Source organism: Artibeus jamaicensis, unplaced genomic scaffold (genome assembly GCF_021234435.1).
Source record: "Artibeus jamaicensis isolate MK-2021 breed Jamaican fruit bat unplaced genomic scaffold, CSHL_Jam_final scaffold_1964, whole genome shotgun sequence".
In the NCBI taxonomy this organism is placed as follows: domain Eukaryota; kingdom Metazoa; phylum Chordata; class Mammalia; order Chiroptera; family Phyllostomidae; genus Artibeus; species Artibeus jamaicensis.
In genome coordinates, this window is record NW_026522030.1 from 16,912,762 (window position 1) to 16,933,069 (window position 20,308).

Below are 20,308 nucleotides of genomic sequence, written 5' to 3' on the forward strand. Positions count from 1 at the left end.
TCCGAAAGGAGTATTTATTACAGTAACAAAGCTACTATTATATGTGACTTCTACTGGGAAGCAAAGTATTTTTCCCTGCTTTTGAATCAAAAGAAATTATTGTAGGATTTTTGTTATTGTTGATGTTTTTCAAAAAGAGAACGGAAACCTCTTATAAATTACTAAGGTACAAAAATATCAAGGGCTTTGAAATTGAGCTTAGAAAAAAATCATTTCTGGGATTGGCAGGTTATCTAAAACGAGCATTTCTTTGACTAAACATCCACAACGTTCGACTGTTCTTTCTCAGTCCCACTGGCCCAGTCACTGACTTACTGGTGTCTGTACCTACGTTAAATTGGGAGTAAGACTTGGGTTCAAGGTGTTGGGCAAGTCACTTAATCTCTTGGAACCCTGGTTTCCTCTCTAATAAATAGGGATACTCTGACCTGTCTTGTAACATGTTCTATCCCAGAGTCTGGTGTTGAAACATGGATTGAATTCTGATTTTCATCTATTGGCTAGACTGGGCCAACTGATTTTATCTACCTGTAATAAGAAAAAAGATTCTCTCCAAAATCTACTTTGTATTTTTTCTGAGATTTGGAAGATAAAAGAAGATAATGGTTTGCCAACACTGTAGGTGATAAATAAAACAAATTTTTATGAATGCCAGGAAGGAAGGACTACAGCTACAGTTGTTGTGTGTACCAGAGAGTCAGAAGGGTGGGAAAACGTATTTTAGCAATCCGAGTACTCAGTGTGTTTGATGAAGCTTTTGGGAAGGGCATGAAGATAGAATTATACTATGCTGATGATAGCAGTCTTATAATTTAATGAAAGCAAGGGTTGTGCTATGCATACCATCCAGAAGGCACCAAAATCAACTGTGACTGGTTTAATGCAAGCCTCTTGGATGAGTCTCTGGTTCTTGGTAGCTACTCACACTCAGGAGGCTGAAGCGGGCTGGACACTATCAGGTTACAGCTAGACTAGAGGGGCGTACTGGACAAGAGAGTGCTTTGTAAGTTTGCAAAGGGTGGCTTACAAAGTGAAGAACTGTTAATATTATTCAGTATCTTTGGAAATATCAATAATTCACATGCTTGCTTTGTCAGGTATATGATGTACATTATTATTAGCAGTGGTAATGGTAAGAATGCTTGCTATTTCTTGAGTACCTGCTCAATACCAAGACAACAGGAGGCACTTACATAATTTTTTCTAATCCTTACAACAATCGTAAAAGAAAAGGTATAATTATCATCACTTTACATATGAAGAAACTAAGACTCAAAGAGGTCAAGAAACTTGTGCAAGGTCACACAGCTAGCAAATAGCACAGTCAGGAATCCAGCCAAGGTTTGCCTAGTTCCGATGCTTCGCCACGCTGCTTTCAGGACAATTGTAGATTGCTGGGCACTAAGCTGCCCTTAGTGCTACAGAAGTTACAGAAGATGAAGTACACTTTTAACTGTTTTAAGACAAAACAATTAAAGCATTGCACTGAAAAGTTCAAATAAAAGTTAATACTTCACATGTGACTAAGAATTTCATGAAAACTCAGATTATCACTTGCATTTCAACAGTATGAACAACTGTTGAAAGACAACTATTGTACAAACACGCACAAATGAGCACATGTAAAATGGTGAAATTTGAATAAGGTCAGTGGATTGTATCAATGTCAATTTCTGGTTTATGACATTGTGTTACACTTTTGCAAGATGTTACCATGAGGTAGATGGTGTGAACCTGAACACAGGATCTCTCTGTTTCACTTCTTACAAATGCATATGAATTACAGTCATATCAAAATTAAAATTTAATTCAGAAAAGAGGTAACTGTCATGTTTTACTTACAGCAAAGTTACTCTGCGCTGCATAGTGCAAGGGAGTCGCTCCTTGGCTGTCAGAGGGGATGGTTCCAGATTTATTTCTTTCTAAAAGGAGATGGACAATCTGTGCATGGCCTGAAAGCAGACAAAGTTAACTGTCACATACAAAGGACGTTAATTAATGTATAATCGATTTAAAGGAGAGGGGTAAGAAAAGTTTCCAGCATACAATACAACATTCAAAATGGTTGCAGAGTAGTGGCCCCTAGTTCAGCCTCTTCTCTGACTTCTCATTAAAATACTATGATGATGTAAAACAAAGGTAAACATTTACAACACTAAAAACTTAGATCTCCAATCAGGAAGGAAATGACATTAATTACTACTATCAGATTGAGAAAAACATGTACTAGGTACCAGCTTGTTGCATTCCCTGGCTTCACTTTGTACACCTGCCCATAGGAAAGGTGGAAGGTGCATTAGAAGCCAGCCCCACTCAGCCACCCATGTCTTTGGTCTCCAGGCTCCGCTACACAACCAGTCTGAACTGCATGGCTGTACTTCTACTGTCCGGGAGGACAAACTGTAATACACTCTGCATGAATCTCTGATGTCTCCTATCCATCCCTCTAACTTCCCTCCCCTGATCTTTTAACATCTAAGCAATAATCTGAAATCCCAGGAAACAAGTGGGCAGGAATGATAAGGTGCTGGTGGAGAAAACATTCTGCAATGCGTTCTGGAGAATGTGATCTCCACAAGCAGAGAACTGTAAAAAAGGATCAAAGAATGAACAAACCTGATAGTATATTTGGGAAACCTAAATTTCATAATTCTCTTGCTTCAGCATACTGAGGAACCAGGCAATGAAGGAGATGCCACATTAGCAGGGTGAGGAGATGCTGCATGAAAGCCAAGCAGAAGAAAAGGACTTCAGTGACCGTTGAGCTCATCGACCTGCTCTCCAGCCATGGTCTGGGATAGAGTTCTCCAGAACACAAATGGACAAAAGTAGGGTCAAAGGCGATCTACGCCACGTGGTCGACTGAAACACGTCTAATCTTGTTTGAAGGGGAAAACACCATCAGAAAGATGAAGAACATATCAGAAAGTGATCTAGAGAAGGATCCGGAGGAAGATCAGGACACTGTTTGGCACCTTTGACCAAGTGCAAAGAGATGGCCTCTGTAAAACAAAACAGAATATTCTAAGAAGAAAATGGATGGAAATGAAAAGATAATGAAAGGATGGAGAAAGGGAGACAGAGATAAAAGGAGAGATGGATGAGAAAAGGAAATCAAAATGTAATCTATAAGAGACAGAAGGAATGCAGAACGTAGGGAACAAAAAGTCACTTTGGTGATGTGGAGGCAAATTTATGAAATCCTCCCAGAATGCAGAAAGAAAGGAAAAAGGGATGAAGCTGCACATTGAAATGAACTCTTTCTCAATAACAATAATAAATCTGATTATAAAACTGAATGCAAATGTAAAATTCATGTTCAAAACAGACAATATATAATTTAAAAACTAAAGTCAGAATAACAATTGGGAAAGAAAACATCAGGTTACACTAACAAATACTAAGAGAATGATAAGTGAAAATGCACTAAATTCTTCAGTTTAAATAGGAGGGAATCAACAGATGCAGTTTTGCTCCTGACTTTGACTCAGGCTTAAAAAGTTTTGATCCATTTAAAGGTAACCATTAGTAAAACTTAAATAACCTCCTGAAACATTAGCTAATTCCAAACCAAATAACAACAAACTTAATCCATACACCAAAAGGCAGAAAAAAAAGGAAAAGGAAAACAAAAGTGAAAAAATTTTTTGAAAAAAGAAAAAAAATTTTGAAAAACCCAAAACACCAATAATATTCAAAGAGCAGAAGAGCAGAAAATGTAACAAATTATACACCTTATAAAAATGACTATTAATGGGTAAAACTCCTTCACTAAAATAGAAAGACTCAGATTGCCTCCCCCAAATCAGACACACATATACACACTACCTCATCTAAAAATATGATCCCCCCAAATGTTAAAGACAGATCAGAAAAATATAAAGAAAAAATCAAATATGATTATATTAGCACAAACATAAAATTAAAGCCCTCCTCCCCCAAAATAAAGACACTGGTTGTGAAAAGAGGATTACTTTCCATTTATATTTGTCCGTAAATGTGCATTACTTACATGATCAAAATGAAAAGACATGATGTTGAAATTGAAATATGACAGAGAACGCATTTATAATACTAAAATTGAAGCATAGAGATATTTAGGTGTAAAATAATGCCACATACTTAAAAATTAAAATAATGAAATAGAAGACGGGAGGCTGGGAAAGAAAAGGCACAGAAAGGTTTCTGTACTCATGTAGTTCCTCCTACTGCTGATCTTTTGTTCACATTCAACTCACCTAGTAAAGCCGCCCAGTGAAGTGGGGTTCGAAACAGGTTATCGTAAGACGTGATATTGCAGCTTTCATACGAGGTCAAGACATCAACCACCGTCACGTTCCCATCGGCGACTGCAAAGTGAAGAGGTGTTCGGCCCTCATAGTCTTGCCAGTTCAGTAAGGACTCCGTTGGAGCAGCATCCTGTTTTTAAGGAACCGGAAACTTCAGACACACACAGAACCCTCAATCAATCGCATTCAACATACGTTTAACTGAGCAGTTTTCTAAATCTCTGTTCTCTCTCAGAACAGCAAAGTGATAAAATTCAGAAAAAAGCAGTTGATGTCTTTAAATTTATTTTCATACTGAACTGTAAAGAGTACAGACAAGATATAATAAAAACCATGCACTGACTGTCTAGATGAAATAGGTATCAAAACACAGATTTTGTGCTTTTGTACTTTTTACAGATTGAGCAAATGCTGTATATTTTGTTCTTTTGCTACCTATGCATACATCCATAAATGACTCAAATTTTGTATGTATGGTTTTTAATATTTACACTTATACATTATACTCTGTATGTCCTTCGGCAATTTTTCTTTCAACAGTAGACATTGGGATACCTATGCTGATGCTAGTTCATTTGTTAAAGCACAAGGTAGTTCCCCCTTCTCCTACTGAGGGACACCTAGGTTATTTACATTTCCCCACTATTAACAATAATGCTGCAATGAACATGCTTCCTTTACCTGTCCCCTTGTAGCACATTGGTGAGATTTTCCTCTAGACTAGAATTCTAGCAGGGGAGTTTCTGGGTTGAAGGATAGCTGCACCCCCAAGTAGGTATTGTGGCTGTTCTCCAAATGGTTGTACCAGTGCTCAAATCTGTGACAAGGTGTAAAAGTAGTTGTTCCCCCAAATGCTGGCATAAATTAACCATTTGGTATCATCAAGCTTACTACATTTTTCTGCTTGTAAGTATAAAAGGCATTTCACTGATGTTTTAATTTTTATTTCTTTTATAAATGAGGTTGAGATTTTCAATCACATGTTTATTGACTATTTGGCTTTATTTCTCTGTAAATCAACAGTTCACAACATTTACTCATTTTTCTACCAGATCTTTGTAGCAGGTGTTAGGACGCACTGCTTTGGTCCCCTTCAGAACTAAAGGACTTGTTTCCACAGCTGCAGGAAGTACTACTAGCCAACGACCCTCAACAGTCAGCCTTCTGAAATTGCTATGGCTAAAGAGAGTTGCCTCCCCCAAGGTCATGTCCCTTCTTGGATTAGGTCATATCAAAAGCCATGCCCTCTTGTCCCCTGTGAGAACTCTCTGAAGGGCCATCTGGGATTTAGACCTGCTTGTATAGCCAGTCTATTTTACAAAGAAGAGCATGAAAGGTCTTACAAATACTTCAAAAATACCACAATAGTATTATAGAGTTTACTTGAGTTTCCCAAGGACTAAGATATATTTCTAAGGAAAAAAAGATCTGTGAGAAATAAGGTATGAGTGAGAATTATCCCCCAAGGACTTTAGATATTGGAATTAACACATAAAGAATATAAAAATAACTATCTATGAAACATGTAAAAAAATAAAAATAAAATAAAAAGTGAGCATGACCAAAAAGATCTGAAAAAGAAACCAATAGAACTTTCAGAAGTAAAAATGTGATCACTAGGATTAAGAGTCAATGAACACAGTAAACAAGAGACTGGACTCAGAAGATCTAGGAAAGTGGAAGACAGATCTGATGTGCAGTCGTCCCTCACTATATCGTGGTTCACTTCTTGTGGCTTCACTATATTGCGTTTTGGTTTTTTTGATATATCTAGTTCTGTATTGCAGAGTTTTTGCTATATTGTAGAATTTTGCGGTATATAGGTATTTAAATAATATTTATGATTTTAATTATTTTTGTCTAAAAATTAAATAATACAAAAATGTTAATTCAAACATATTAAAAGAATATTAAATCAAAATAAAATACAGTATGTATTTCATCAGCAGATGAATACTGTACTGTACAAAATTATGTAGGTTTAAGAGTATAGAAAGTGTTTAAGAGCATATGAAGTGTTTATTAAGAGTGTGGGAAAGATTAATAAGAGAGTGGGAAAGGTTTATAGAAGTGTGGGAAGGGTTTATAAAGCCTTAATATATATATAAATAACAAAATAAGTATAATGCCGCTACTTCGTGGATCTTCCCCAATCGTGGGGGTCTCTGGAACATAACTCCTGTGATAGGTGAGAGATCACTGTAATTACCTAGAACTCAGCAGAGAGACAAGATGTTGAAAATGAAAAGAGTTAAGATACATGGAGAATGGAGAATACAATAAAAAGGTCTAAAATATGTATAATTGGAGGCCATAAAGGCAAGAACAAAGACAATGAAAAGGAGGTAATATTTAAAGAGATAATGGCCAAATATTTTCCAGAACTAAGAAGCTATAATCGGAATGTATGTCAAACAGGAAGAAATAAGCTACACCTAGACATACTGTAGTACAACTGTCAATAGCCTGTTGAGAAGAGTTTAAAAGCAGCCTGAGGAGAAAGGTAAGTCATCTATAAAGGAATGACAATTCCACCAATAACAGACTCCTCAAGAGTAATAATGAAAGGCAGTTTGAGAAACATAATAGAGACTGAGTTGAAAAAAGTAACTATCTAGAACTGTGTATACAGGAAAACTATATATTAAAGAGCAACATAGAAATTCAGGCATTCTTAAAAATTAGAAATAGCTTATCACCAAAAGATCTACACTAAAGGAAGTTCTAAGAATTATATTCCAAGAATTAAGATAATAACCCTAGAAGGAAAATTTAAGATTCAAGAAGAAAGGCAGAGCAGCAAAATTAGTCCACATTCAAGTAGAAGTAAATGATCATTGTATGTACAAAATAGTATCTTTTAAAGTCTAATTTCCGTGTTGCATGAAAATAGCATGAAATATTAGACTATCATAGCATGTAAATTGGAATGTGGGGAGGAGTGATTAGAAACCCTCAAAAACATCTAGTGTTAAATATTCAAAATTAATAAGTATAGCAAGTTATTCAGATATATAATTAATGAACAAAAATATCAATGGCATTTCTATACATATATAACATGTATAGAAATATATACCCATTGATAAGCTTTAAAATGTTCAAAGTGTCACTGTTTGTAAATAACAAAAAACTAGAAATAGTTCCAAATCTGTCAATAACAGAATGAATACTGTGTGGTTTAGTCACAAAATGGGACGCTAAATAGCAGTAAAAATGAACATATTACAGCTACAGACAGCAACAGAGCTAACATCACCAGCATAATGTTGGGCAAGAAAGTCATGTTGCAAAAGAATACACACAATATGATTCCATATATATATAAAATTTAAAAAAACATTAAAAACTAAGCAACATGTAGTTTAGGGACACAAACATACGTGCGGAAACTCTAAGGTAAGTAAGTGGAATGATAAACCCCAAACTGAGCACAGTGGTTGCCTCTGAGGAAGGCGAGCACAGAATGGTACTGGGAGGTACCCGGGCGACCTGAAAGGTAACAGCAGTGTGCTGCTCCTAAAACCCAGTGACAAGTACCTGAGTATTTGTCGTCTCCTTATGCTTAATATCTTACATCTATTTCACAAATATTCACTTATATCTACTCATTGTTTAATAAGAACAAGTACAAAACAAAGTTAGGGAGTGAGAAATAGAAATTTACAAGACTCGCTGATGGGGGACAGGAATGAGCACAGCCTCGGGGGAGAATGCATTTGGAAAAGGGCACAGAGAAAACTTCCACATGGTCTTAAATAGTGGTGTTCAATAGTGGTATTAAAATGTTCTACGGTATTTCTTGAGTGATGTGTTCATATGTTTGTCATAGTCTTCTGTTTTGTAACTTGCTTATGTGTCATATGCAGGATATGCTTTTGTGTGACTGGATATTTCATAAGACAAACATGTTGTTGGAAAGACCAGCCAGGTCCAGCGGCACCACTGCACTCACCAGAATGCACCGCACTGTGTGAACAGCGCTCGGATCTTTGTGGTTGGCTGCCCAGTGAAGTGGGATTTTGCCTTCGACATCGGGGATCCCGATGTTGGAGTCATGCTTGATGAGCAGCTTCACATGCTCGGGGTTGTTGTAGTAGGCACTCCAGTGCAGAGCTGTTTGCTGTAAAATTGAGGTTCTTGAAATGACAACAATAACAACAGCAACAATAACAGCACAACGACAATTTTTCCCAGGCTCTTACTGTTCTAAGAGCTTTATATGTTTATCTCATGTACTGAGCATGGCAATTCTGGGAGAAAGTTCCTTTGAATTTGCATGTGATTGATGAGGAAACTGAGCACAAGGAAGGTAAGCAACCTGCTCTACGGTGGAAAGGTAGTAAGTGGCCAAACTGAGATTTTAACCCAGATAGTCTGCCGTCAGAACCTGCCCTCTTAGCCATGGTGGGTATTTAGGTCACCAGGTACTAAGAAATGATAATACTGAGAAGGAGAAAAGCAGCCCAATCATTTATGAATAATTATCAACAAAATAGGTGATGATTTTGATATTGCATCCAACACCTTAAGAATTTGATATAATGTTTTTAATTATGTTATCTATCAAAAAGAAGATCCATACATGGACAATCATAGATCTGGAATTTTTTTATATCAAAGAAGAAATATAATCTTACGTGACAAACTCTTAGCCCTAGTTACTAATCAAAGATACCTTTTGAAAATACAGCAAAATTTGCTTTATTTCAGAAAAAAGTCAAAAACGAACACCCCGAATGTGCTGACGTTGCTTTGAAACCTCTTCTGCGTTCTTAGAGACATCCCATAGCAGGTGCTTCCTCTACCGGGAACTTTATTCAGGAGGCTAGGAGAACCTGTTTAGATAAACACTGTTCCTCTCAAGCAGCACTGTTATCAGTCCAATCTACAATCGGATCATGTAGCCGCAGGAACCGTGAGCTCATTTGTCACAATAAACACTTCACATACACACGGTATCCATTCAAAGGGCACCTATAGGCATTTAACACAAAGAGGCACATTTTAACTTACTACCTTTTATTCGGTAATAAGGGCAGAACAACGAAGTCACAAATTCTATAGCAGTTAATTTGCCCATAACTACATTTTCAATAAACAACACATATGGTGTCTGTAACTCTTTTCTTTTCCCATGTTATAGTTGTTGTGAATATAGTTATTGAAATGTAATATGATGTCTGTTGAATCTAAGAGTAAAAAAGTTTGGGGTTGTATTTTTTCTGTCTTTGTTCTTTTAATTTTTCTAGTAATTCCCTCTTTTTTAATAGGTATTTTTTAAATTTATCTTTAGAGGGGAAGGGAAGGAGAGAGGGAGAGAAATATCAATGTATGGTTGCCTCTTGTACGTTCCCTGCTGGGAATTGGTCTGCAACCCACGCATGTGCCCTGACTGGGAATCAAACCGCCAACCTTTGGTTTGCAGGCACGCACTCAATCCACTGAGCTACGCCAGCCAGGGCTAGTAATTCTCTTTTTTACTGTGGTAAAAAATATACATAACATAAAATTTACTATTTTACTGTTTTAAGTGTACAGTTGAGTGGCATTAAGTACATTCACATTGTCATATAACCACCAGACCATCCATCCCCAATATTTTTAGCTTCCCAAACTGAAACCCCACACCCGTTTAACAACCCTCACTCCCCAACTCCTCCCGGCCCCTGGCAACCTCTGTTCTACTCTGTCTCTCTGAAATTGACGACTCTAGGGACCTCATAAGTGGAATCATACAATATTTTACCTTTTGTGTATGACATTTTACTTAGCTTAATATCTTCAGAGTTCATCAATGTTGGAGCATGTGTCAAAATTTAATCCCTTTTTAAGGCTGGCTAATATCTCACCATATGTATACACTGCATTTTGTTTAGCCATCTGTCATCAATGGACATTTGGGCTATTTCCATTTTCTTGGCTATTATGAACAATGCTTCTACGAAAATGGATGTACAAATATCCATCCTAGTTCCTGATTTCAATTCTTTTGGGTGTATACCCTGAAAGAGTATTACTGGGTCATATGGTAATTCTGTTTCATTTTTTTAGGGACTGCCACATTGTTTTTCCCAGTGGCTACACCAATTTACATTCACACCAGCACTGCACAGGATTCCAATTTCTCTATATCTTCACTGACACTTGGTATTTGTGTGTGTGTGTATGTGTGTAATAACAGCAACCTAAAGGGTATGAAGTCCTATCTTATTGCAGTTTTGATTTGCTTTTCCTTAATGATTAGTGATGCTGAGCATCTTTTCATGTGCTTGCTGGCCACTTGCATATGACTTTGGAGAAATGTCTATTCAAGTTCTTGGACCCTTTTTAATTGGGTGGTTCTTTTGTTGTTGTTTATTTTTAATGTATGTCATAAAATTATTGGTCTGTGACAGAGTGGAAATTAAAAACAAACTGATCCTTTCCCTCAGATACTTTGAGAATCGCGGCTCTAGGCCTTTATCTTCCTCTCTGCTCGGGGCCTGTCTGGACTGCGTGGACCCATTTTCCATCTGCCTTCACTGGATCGCCTCCCACCCCTGCTCCACACAGAATAATATACAGATACTGGAAGACAGGAGGATGTTTCTAGAATATTTGGGGACGACATCATAAAGCCCAAAGACATTCACAGCGGAAGTGATTAATGATCTTTGTGGATTTAACAAAGTGCTTTTTTAAGCAAAATATTAGCACTCTCTACATGCTGTGAGTTAGGAATAATATTAGTTAACAGTAAGCTGTAAAATAAAGTTGATTACAGAACTCTGGGCTATGTGAGTGACTACTGAACAAAATCAGAAAACTACATAAAGAACAGTATGAGAGTAAAAGGATTATTGCATATAAACCCAGTAGATTTAATCATAAGAGTTTTAATTACATGGGAGCATAAGAGTTATTAACAAGGCTCTATAATTACATGCTAGTGGAAATGAAGAGAAATATTGCCCTTGTCTAAAGCCCACATTTTTTTCCCTGTAAAAAAATGATGAGAGCGATACCCAGTTGATCAAAACAATGACCAATGTGTACAATATGTTACAATTCAAGAGCAGGGAAAATAACGGATCCTAGCAACAAATGCCAGAATGGATGTTAGAACCTAAGTGAAACTAGTAACATTCCATAGCTAACATTTATTGAAAGCATACTCTGCACTGGGCATTGCGCTAAACACTTTATATGTATTATCTTGTTTTCTCTTCAACACCCGATTGTCCCCTTTTCACACATGAGAAAAGGCAATGCAGTCATTTGACCAAGGACACAGAGCAAGCAAGTTGTAACTTCTACATTGAAACCCAAATAGTCTGATGCCAAAGCCAGGCCATTCAACAACTGTGCACTTAGAACAGTGCCAGGCACTGGCTGCCACAGACCTTACACCACAGTCACTATCACAACCAGCTGTTAAGTAATGGGTTTCCGTTTGAATTCCAGACCTGCCACTTGGATCCTGGACAGAATTTTACTCTTTTGAGCTTCTTTTTCCCCACCTGTAAAAAGGAGATGATGCTACTGACCACACGGGGTTGCTGGGAGGACAAAACGATAGAATTTAAGTGAAATGCTTTATGAGGGCATATGGAGACTTGGATTGTTCTACCATGTGTTCTACCGTGTGTACAAGTGGCAAAGGATGTATTAAATGCCTTTATATTAAATGCCTTTGGCCTTTTTCCTTGAGTTTTCATATTGTACATGAAAGTGTTTGCTTTCTTTTCTTATTTGTCTTGGATTTTGGCAGTCCATTACCTTGTTTTTATCCTGTGTGTCCACTTCTCCTGGAGCCATGAACTTCAGCAGAAGTGCTAAACACTTAGGGCTCTTGTGCCGGGTGGTCAAGTGCAAAGGAGTCATCTCCTCCAGATCCTTCTGCATCCAGTTTGCTCTACGTGTCAGTAAGAGCTTCATGAAACGATAATTTCCCTAAATAAAAAGAGATGGTAAGAAGAAAATAAGTTTGGAGGCCAAGTATTTTAATTATTCTGCTAGAGTAGTAACATTCAGAATAATTAATAAGAAGAAAAATACTGAGGACTTCCGCCAAGATGGAGAAGTAGGTGGAGGTTCCACCTCACCTCTGTGCACAACCAAATCTAAGAACAACTATTTTTAACAGCAGTCACAACCAAGCCCCACGGAAAATCGACAATACGGAGTCCAAAGGACAACTAGATACTCGGCTGGACCGGTACGAGGAGCGAGGCCAGCAGCGGAGCAGGTTAGCAAGAAAAAATTCCCGGGGCGGTGCGCGCAGGCAACCGAGGGCGCTGATCGCCAGTGAGCTGGCTGCCGGAGCGCACACGGAAGAGGCGCGGCGGGTCGGTCGGTCGCGCGCATTTACGTGCGGAGAAACCAGTGAGAAGGGGAAACCGGGCGGTGCAGCAGGCTCGCAAAATTAGGATCGGATAAGCAAGCCCGAGGCGTTTGAGTGACTGGTTGCGCTGGGCTAGCGGAGAGGAACGCCATTGCTCCCTCTCTGACCCCGCCCCCACACACAGCGTCACAAACCAGCGACCTGGGTCGCCCCGTCCTGGTAAACAACTAAGGCTTCGCTCCGCTCACTTAACACGCGAATAGACCAAAAATGGCTCTAGGACAACTCAGAGCCCCAGAACCGATAGACCTAAGTGATGAAGAAATAGCCAGTCTTTCAGATGCACAGTTCAAAACACTGGTTATAAAGATCCTTACAGAACTGGTGGATTTTAGTCACAAATTAGAGAAACATATGGAAGCTAAATTAATTGAAATGAATGCTGATACAAAAGATATCAATAGTAATGGAAAGAAAATTGGGATTCAAATCAAGGGAGAGAACCAGACGGAAGAAAAAAATGACCAAACAGAAAGGAATGAAGAAATGAGAATTCAGAAAAATGAGGAGAAGCTTAGGAACCTCCAGGACATCTTTAAACGTTCCAACATCCGAATTATAGGGGTACCAGAAGGGGGAAAGGCAAACCACCAGTTGAAAAATTATTTGAACAAATAATAAAGGAGAATTTCCCCAAGATGGCAAAGGAAATAGACTTCCGAGAAATCCAGGAAGCTCAGAGAGTCCCAAAGAAGTTGGACCCAAGAAGGAACACACCAAGGCACATCATAATTACATTAGCCAAGATTAAAATGAAGGAGAGAATCCTAGAAGCAGCAAGAGCTAAGGGGACAGTCACCTACAAAGGAGTTCCCATCAGACTGTCAGCTGATTTCTCAAAAGAGACCTTACAGGCAAGAAGGGGCTGGGCAGAGGTATTCCAAGTCATGAAAACCAAAGAACTACAACCAAGATTGCTCTACCCAGCAAAACTTTCATTTAGAATGGAAGGACAGATAAAGTGCTTCTCAGATAAGACCAAATTCAAGGAGTTCATCATCACCAAGCCCTTACTATATGAAATGTTAAAGGGACTTACCTAAGAAAAAGAAGATAAAAAAGATGAACAGTGAAAGGACAGCAAACTCACAGTTATTAAGAACCACACCTAAAACAAAAGCAAACTAAGAGGATAGCTAGATCAGGAGCAGAACCATAGAAATGAAGATCTCATGGAGGGTTAGCAACAGGGGAGTGGGGAGGAGGGGAAGGGGGAGAAGGTACAGAAAATAAGTAGTATAGACAGTAGATAGAAAATAGATAGGGGGGAGGGTAAGAATAGTAGGGGGAAATACAGAATCTAAAGAATTTGAGACACATGTTCATGAACTAAAGGGGGAAATGGTGGGGAAGGGGTATGCAGGGTGGAGGGGAAAGGAGGGGGGAATAGAGCAAATGTAATGGCATAATCAATTAAAAAAAAAAGCTTAAAAAAATAAATAAAACCAGAAAAAAAATTGTATCCCCCCCAAAAAAAAAGAAGAAAAATACTTATAATTCTATTACTCTATCAATTGTTTTATTTATTTTTTTTGTTTTCCTTCCAACCTCCTTCCATGTGCATATGGTTTATATAGTTGCTGGTCAATATTTCACTGTGTAAAATCAATATATTTTATTTAATCATCCTAATATTATGTCCAATATTTTCTTTATAGAAACTGCTACAATATACATCTTTTTCTCACATAGTTTATTTTTTCTTATTTGTTTTTTAAAAGAATAATCTTAGCTAGTGTGGCTCAGTGGATGGTGCACCAGCCTGCGAACCAAGAGGTCGCTGGTTTAGGGCACATGCTGGGGTTTTGGGCCAGGTCCCCAGATGGAGCATGTAAGAGGCAACCAACTGATGCTTCTCTCACACACTGATGTTTCTCTCCCTCTCTTTCTCCCTCCCTTCACCTCCCTCTGAAAATAAATAAATCAAATCTTTAAAAAAAATAATAAATTATCAGGAACCAACTTACTGGGTCAAAGGAGTTTACACATTTTACATTTCTTTGGTGTATTCTCCAAATTGCTAACTAGGAGCAGCAATAAGTATATTCATTTCAGCGTATTCTGACCATTGTAGTACATATTTATATTCAAGATATGATAACTCTGTGAAATAAACTGAGATTTTAAACCCCAATTAGAGGTGAGGGAAGTGAGATTCGATGGGGTTGAATGTTTTGTTCACAATCATCAGGTTAAGGAGGAGGTGGTTGGTTTTCTTGAACACAGCTATTTACAGGTATGACTAAGCAAAAAGCAGCTTGTTCAAGCTCCAAGTCCTTGACTCATGTGTCACCTAAACACAAAGTAGGAGTCACTGCAGGCCACCCACTTGCAGGCAATACTCTCCATGTCAGTTACACCCTCCTGGAAAAAAAAAAACAACTGCAAGGGTAGAGCAACACACCGGCGGGGGTCTTGGTCAGTCATTGCAGAAGAGCCCCCTCATCCGAGGTTGTGCTCTCCATGGTTTCCGTCACCAGTGGTGAGCGGCAGTCTGAAAACATTACATGGAAAACTGCAGAAATAAACAATGCGTAAGTTTTAAATTGTGGGTAGTTCTGAGTAGTGTGATGAAATCTCGTGCCATCCAGCTCTGTCCCGCCTGGAATGAGAATCATCCCTTTGTCCAGCGTATCCACGCCACACACCCTACCTGCCCTCAGCATCAGTCACTTAGTAGCCATCTCGGTTATGAGAGAGAGAGAGAGCGCGCATTCACATAACTTTATTATAGTATGTTGTTATAACTGTTCTACTTTATTATTATAAATTACACTTTATCAAAGGTATGTATATATAGGAGAAAACATAACACATATAGGTTGCAGTGCCAGTCTCAGTTTAAGGCATCCATGCAGGGTCTTGGAATGTACTCCCCACAAATAAGGGTGGACTACTGTATAGTATAGTATATCTGTGTAATATAGAAGATTTGAAACAAAACGTGCGAAAAATAGTTCTTTTGAGGTCTTTCCTGAGATGCTTAGTACCACAGGTGTGTCAAAGTCAAGATGACCAAACTGTATTTGCATGATCAAGTTCTCTGCCTACTTCATGCCTATTATCTCTCCCTCTTTAAAGCACGGTGGGCAGGGTTATCTGTCCTTTCCATCCTCTGAGATCCTCTCCAGCCTTAACCTTATTGGAAATTTGGCAGTTTAGGATTATAATGCATTGATGTTTTCCTGCAAGGGGCCACCAGGACTGGTAAGGAAAACATCTCTTAATTAAGTAAGCAGCCTCCCGCCACAACGAAGACCGTGAGGCTCTAAGGCAAAGGGGACCGGTTAGAGCAACAACGAGGTGCAGAAGGATGACTGAGAGCTGCCTCCTTGCCCACAGGGGCAGAGACAGGCTCAAGACAAGCTCAAGAACTGGGGCAGAAATGAGAGAACAAGGCTAGGAAAAGGGATGGGCAGACCTGGAATGGACTGAAAGGCGAACTGACTCAGCTCGGTTATTTCCTCTCAGAGAGGCTTGTCCTTGACCGCCCGTACTTTGTTCTTTACTCTAGCATCCTGTCACATCGTTCATGGCACTCTCCTCCATCTGCAGTGGCCTGTTTGTTTCCCTCGCTGTGATCGCCCTCACAAGCTGTAAGCTGTAGAGACTGTGTTTTAGTGCCCGCTGTGCTTGGCACAGTTCCTGGCACAACATAGGTCTTTAGTAAATATTACTTGAAGGACTGAGTTGGGTAAGAGGAAATAAAATCTCTTCTAGGGACATTTGTTTTTATTCAAAAATTCTTACGGTTGCTACATTAGATCATAACAATGAAGAATCTTAATTCTCAGATATCTTGTGTTTTGTTCCTCTTACTTTTTAACGTTTCTTCATGGATCTGACCTTCATTCACCAAGGACATCGTTTGTCACGACTTTTCCTGTTGCCCAGGGACAACTTTCAAAAAGGAAGGCACTAACATTTCCTCAAGAGGGCACCCTGCTCTAAGTCTCATGCCATCCTTTCTTTGAAAAAAGAAAAAGTGCCCAGGAAAAACAAATCTATATGGTACTTCACACCAAAAAATAAAGGCTGACCTTTCTGAGCATAACACCTCACATATTAGAGAATAATTCATCATGACCTTTTAAAGATACTCAATCACACAATCATTTTGATTCTGAAATTTAGAGGGAAAGGAAAGGAAAAGGAAATGAGACTACGTGGAGGAGGTGACTAGTGAGTTACTGAGCCTTGTTCAGAAGCAGGCAGCAGCAAAATGTTTGCACTTCACTTATTACACAGTCTTTGGCAGATTTCAACTTTGCTCCTCACAGAAGTACCACAGAAAAATTTTACAGTTTAAATAAAGTATCATCCCGTGCCTCTATCTGCTCATCTATCACATTGCAATAATAATAGTACCTGAGATTATTATGCATAGGAAGTGATAAAGGATAATATTTGTAAAGTACTTAGAACACTGCACAAAGCAAATGCTCAGTAAACGTTTGGCAGTTTCATTATGAACAGTTTTCCAGCGCAGAGGAGGCAACAAACATAGATGGTCAGGGGAAACCAGGAATGGCCCACGCAACATTAGTGTAGGCCCGCATGTGTAGGCAGGAAGACATGACCACTCACGGTAAACCTAGCTCAGCCGGTGACTGAGGCGAAGCCCAAGCTTGGGGAGAGGTAAAAGTAAAAACAGTTGGAATGAGATAAATAATGGTTTTTCTGATTTTTTTTTACATTGAGAAAGATGTCTATACTTTACCTACAGATAAATATAGTAACAACAAGGGCATTCCCAACAGGGATTTAGCTGCTTCCATGGGAGGGGCCAGCTATATGATCAGGAGCTTCTCTTATTTGAGGACAGAAACACATCAGAATGCTGGAACTAGAAACAATATAATCCAGCTGGACCAAGGTCAACTCCATGGGTCCCAGGAACAAGCATTTTTTAGATATCCAGTGCGTGCGAACTCCATTCTAAGAAGGAGCACGGGGGACGGAGCGCAGAGCTCAAATCAGGGTATTTAGTGTCAGTGGAAATGGGAAGACATCAGTTCAAGGTAGCAAGCTAATTTTATAACTCTCTGAAGGCTACAGGATGTTGGGGACCCATGTGACAGATACTTTGCTTCCTGCAAAGCCCCCTCAATACAAAAGGAAACAAACAAAATGTCTAAACATTTCTTCATTATTGCTTGAAACTGGGACTTAAGTTTTCAGGTTTACTCTTATAATACAAATACTTTGGGGAGGACCTGGAAGTGAATCATTTAGTATCATCTCTTAGGACCACTCAGAACCTCTTAATGCTGAGGTGTGGACTGTTTTAGGATCTGCTTTTACAATTTCTGACTGGGTAGAAAACAGTGTAAGGGTGAAGATCAAAAGAATGTGTATTCTTAAGGGAACTCTGACAGTTAAGATAGAAGAGAGAGCTGAATTTATATAGAAAAGCCCTGATTTCATCACCAAAAAAACCCACCAGCTCTGATGTGACCCAGTCTACAGTGCCACTGAAATGGGAAAATTGCCCTAATGTCTCTGAAACACGGGATGCTTTGTTTTTGTTGCGCACTCACAATCCTCACCTTATTTTGCTCTAATTATTCATCCCAAGAGCTGCTTCTTTTGTTTGTAATGCAAATGCTTAGAACATTTGTTTTTCCCCCAAATGCATGAGAAAGAGCATACTATCTAAAAGGGTTAAAGAGAATGAAAAAGTTCTCTGACCTGGAGATCAGAATTTGAAATGAATCGGAAATAATCAACCCAAAATGCCACTTTTAACTTTTCACAGAACTTTTGTCTGTCTGTCCAGTTCTCTAAGATAAACTCCTTCTTAAGGAAAAAAACAAAGCCATTCAATCTTAATAACAACAATATAGAAGTTTTAAATGAAATACCTTGATATTCTACTTCAGACTCTTCATTTTTAAAGAAATATAACAACAGGAAGCGTTAACGGGCCCTTTTTGCCCCTCCCCCCAATTCCACTGGCACCTCTCCCTCTTTGGACACTACTTTCTCAAATGTGCTTATCATCCCAATGAATGTTCTAGTACTTTTATTTCTCATCAGCATACGCATCTGTAAGTTACATGGTATTGTTTTACATGTTTCCAATCTTTATATAAATAGTACTGTATGAATCACTCGCCACCTTTTACTCAAAGTGGTATTTCTGAGATTGATCCAAGTTGCTTTGGTTCATACATTTTCACTGGAGAAAGTATTCTGTCATATGAAAATAATATACTGCATTTATTTATTCCCTGGAGGAACATTTAGTATGTTTCTTGTTTTTTCACTGTTGTAGTCAATATTGTAATACATTTTCCTGTACATGTCTCCTGGTAAACTTTCAAGAATTTTGGAACCTTCTGGGTTGAAACTGTTCTCTAAAGTAGCTCCTCCAACTCACACTTCCGCCAGTGAGGTATGAGGATTCTTTTCATTCCACATCTTTGCCACACTTGGTTTTGTCAGGTTTGCTAACTTTTGTCAATAAAATGAGCATACAATTGTGTTTTACCATGGCCTTAATTTTCATTTCCCTCATTGTAATGGAATTTTTAAAAAAATGTTATTTACTTTTTTAAAGAGAGAGTAAGGGAGGGAGAGAGAAACATCAATGTGTGGTTGCCTCTCACGTGGCCCCCACTGGGGACCTGGCCTGCATCAGGCATGTGCCTTGACTGGGAATCGAAATGGCGACCCTTTGGTCCGCAGCTTGCGCTCAATTCACTGAGCTACACCAGCCAGGGCTGAGGTGGAATGTTTTTATATATTTGTTGGCTATTTGTATCTTCTTTGTGTGAATAGCCTTTTTGTGTTCTTCACTGATTTTCCATTTTAGCTATTTGTCTTTTTCTTACTGATCTGTGGAAGTTATTTACACAAGCTGGGTACTAATTCTTAGTTGGCTGTGCAAATATCATCTCTCTCTGTGTGGCTTGTCCTTTTGCCTTGTCTGTGTTTTTCCCTTAGGAATGAATTCATGATCTGAGTAAGGATGTTTTCAGCTTTCTTAGCATTAGATTTCTTCATATATTTAAAAATTTTTTGTTGAGGCTCATCTTAAATGGAAGATTGTTTGCTGTTATTTTTCATTTTTTTCCTCTTTGCTCACCATTACAGCTGATAACACCCAGCTTCCAATCCATGAAAAGAATCTGTTCTTATAATGATCTTTTGCAGCCTTACGTCTAGTGACATGAAGGATATCACAGTTACTATCACTGAACTAGTGGGTGGCTTCCTGGTCCTGACTTTGATCTTTGTCCTGTTCCTGTTATTTCTCTAAATATAAAAGCTTCCTCGTAGGCTATGTACGGCCTCATATTAATGAAAAGAATACTCCCAAATTTTAAGAATTTTCTTGGCTTTAATGTGAATATGACCACTCATGAAATGGGAAGAAAGGCAGTGTCTTTCTGAACTGGCAATATCTGAAATCATCTTCTACAAAACTGCCTTCTGTTCCTGTAAGTGCCTCAATCATTAACTTCTAGACAGCTGGCAGCTGATCGTCAAAACATTCTGGATCCTCAATTCTACATTTCTTCCCCAAATGGCTACCACAGTTTCTATATCTGGCTCCTAGGAGCCTTTGCTTCTTCTTCACTGGAAACGATTCCTTTAACAGACTCCAACGCTCACCACTTGGCCCACT

General features: G+C 38.7%; 1 protein-coding gene across 2 annotated transcripts in view; it reads right to left on the minus strand.

Moving 5' to 3' along the window:
- The window catches only part of INVS (inversin), a 130,674-nt gene that overhangs the window by 50,670 nt on the left and 59,696 nt on the right, over nucleotides 1-20,308 (minus strand). For both annotated transcript variants that reach the window (XM_037140803.2, XM_053656576.1), the window contains 4 exons: nucleotides 12,051-12,224; nucleotides 8,245-8,412; nucleotides 4,239-4,419; nucleotides 1,843-1,952 (listed from right to left, as the gene is read on the minus strand). In XM_037140803.2, the coding sequence (XP_036996698.2) occupies nucleotides 1,843-1,952; nucleotides 4,239-4,419; nucleotides 8,245-8,412; nucleotides 12,051-12,224 (633 nt within the window). The remainder of the gene's footprint in view (nucleotides 1-1,842; nucleotides 1,953-4,238; nucleotides 4,420-8,244; nucleotides 8,413-12,050; nucleotides 12,225-20,308) is intronic.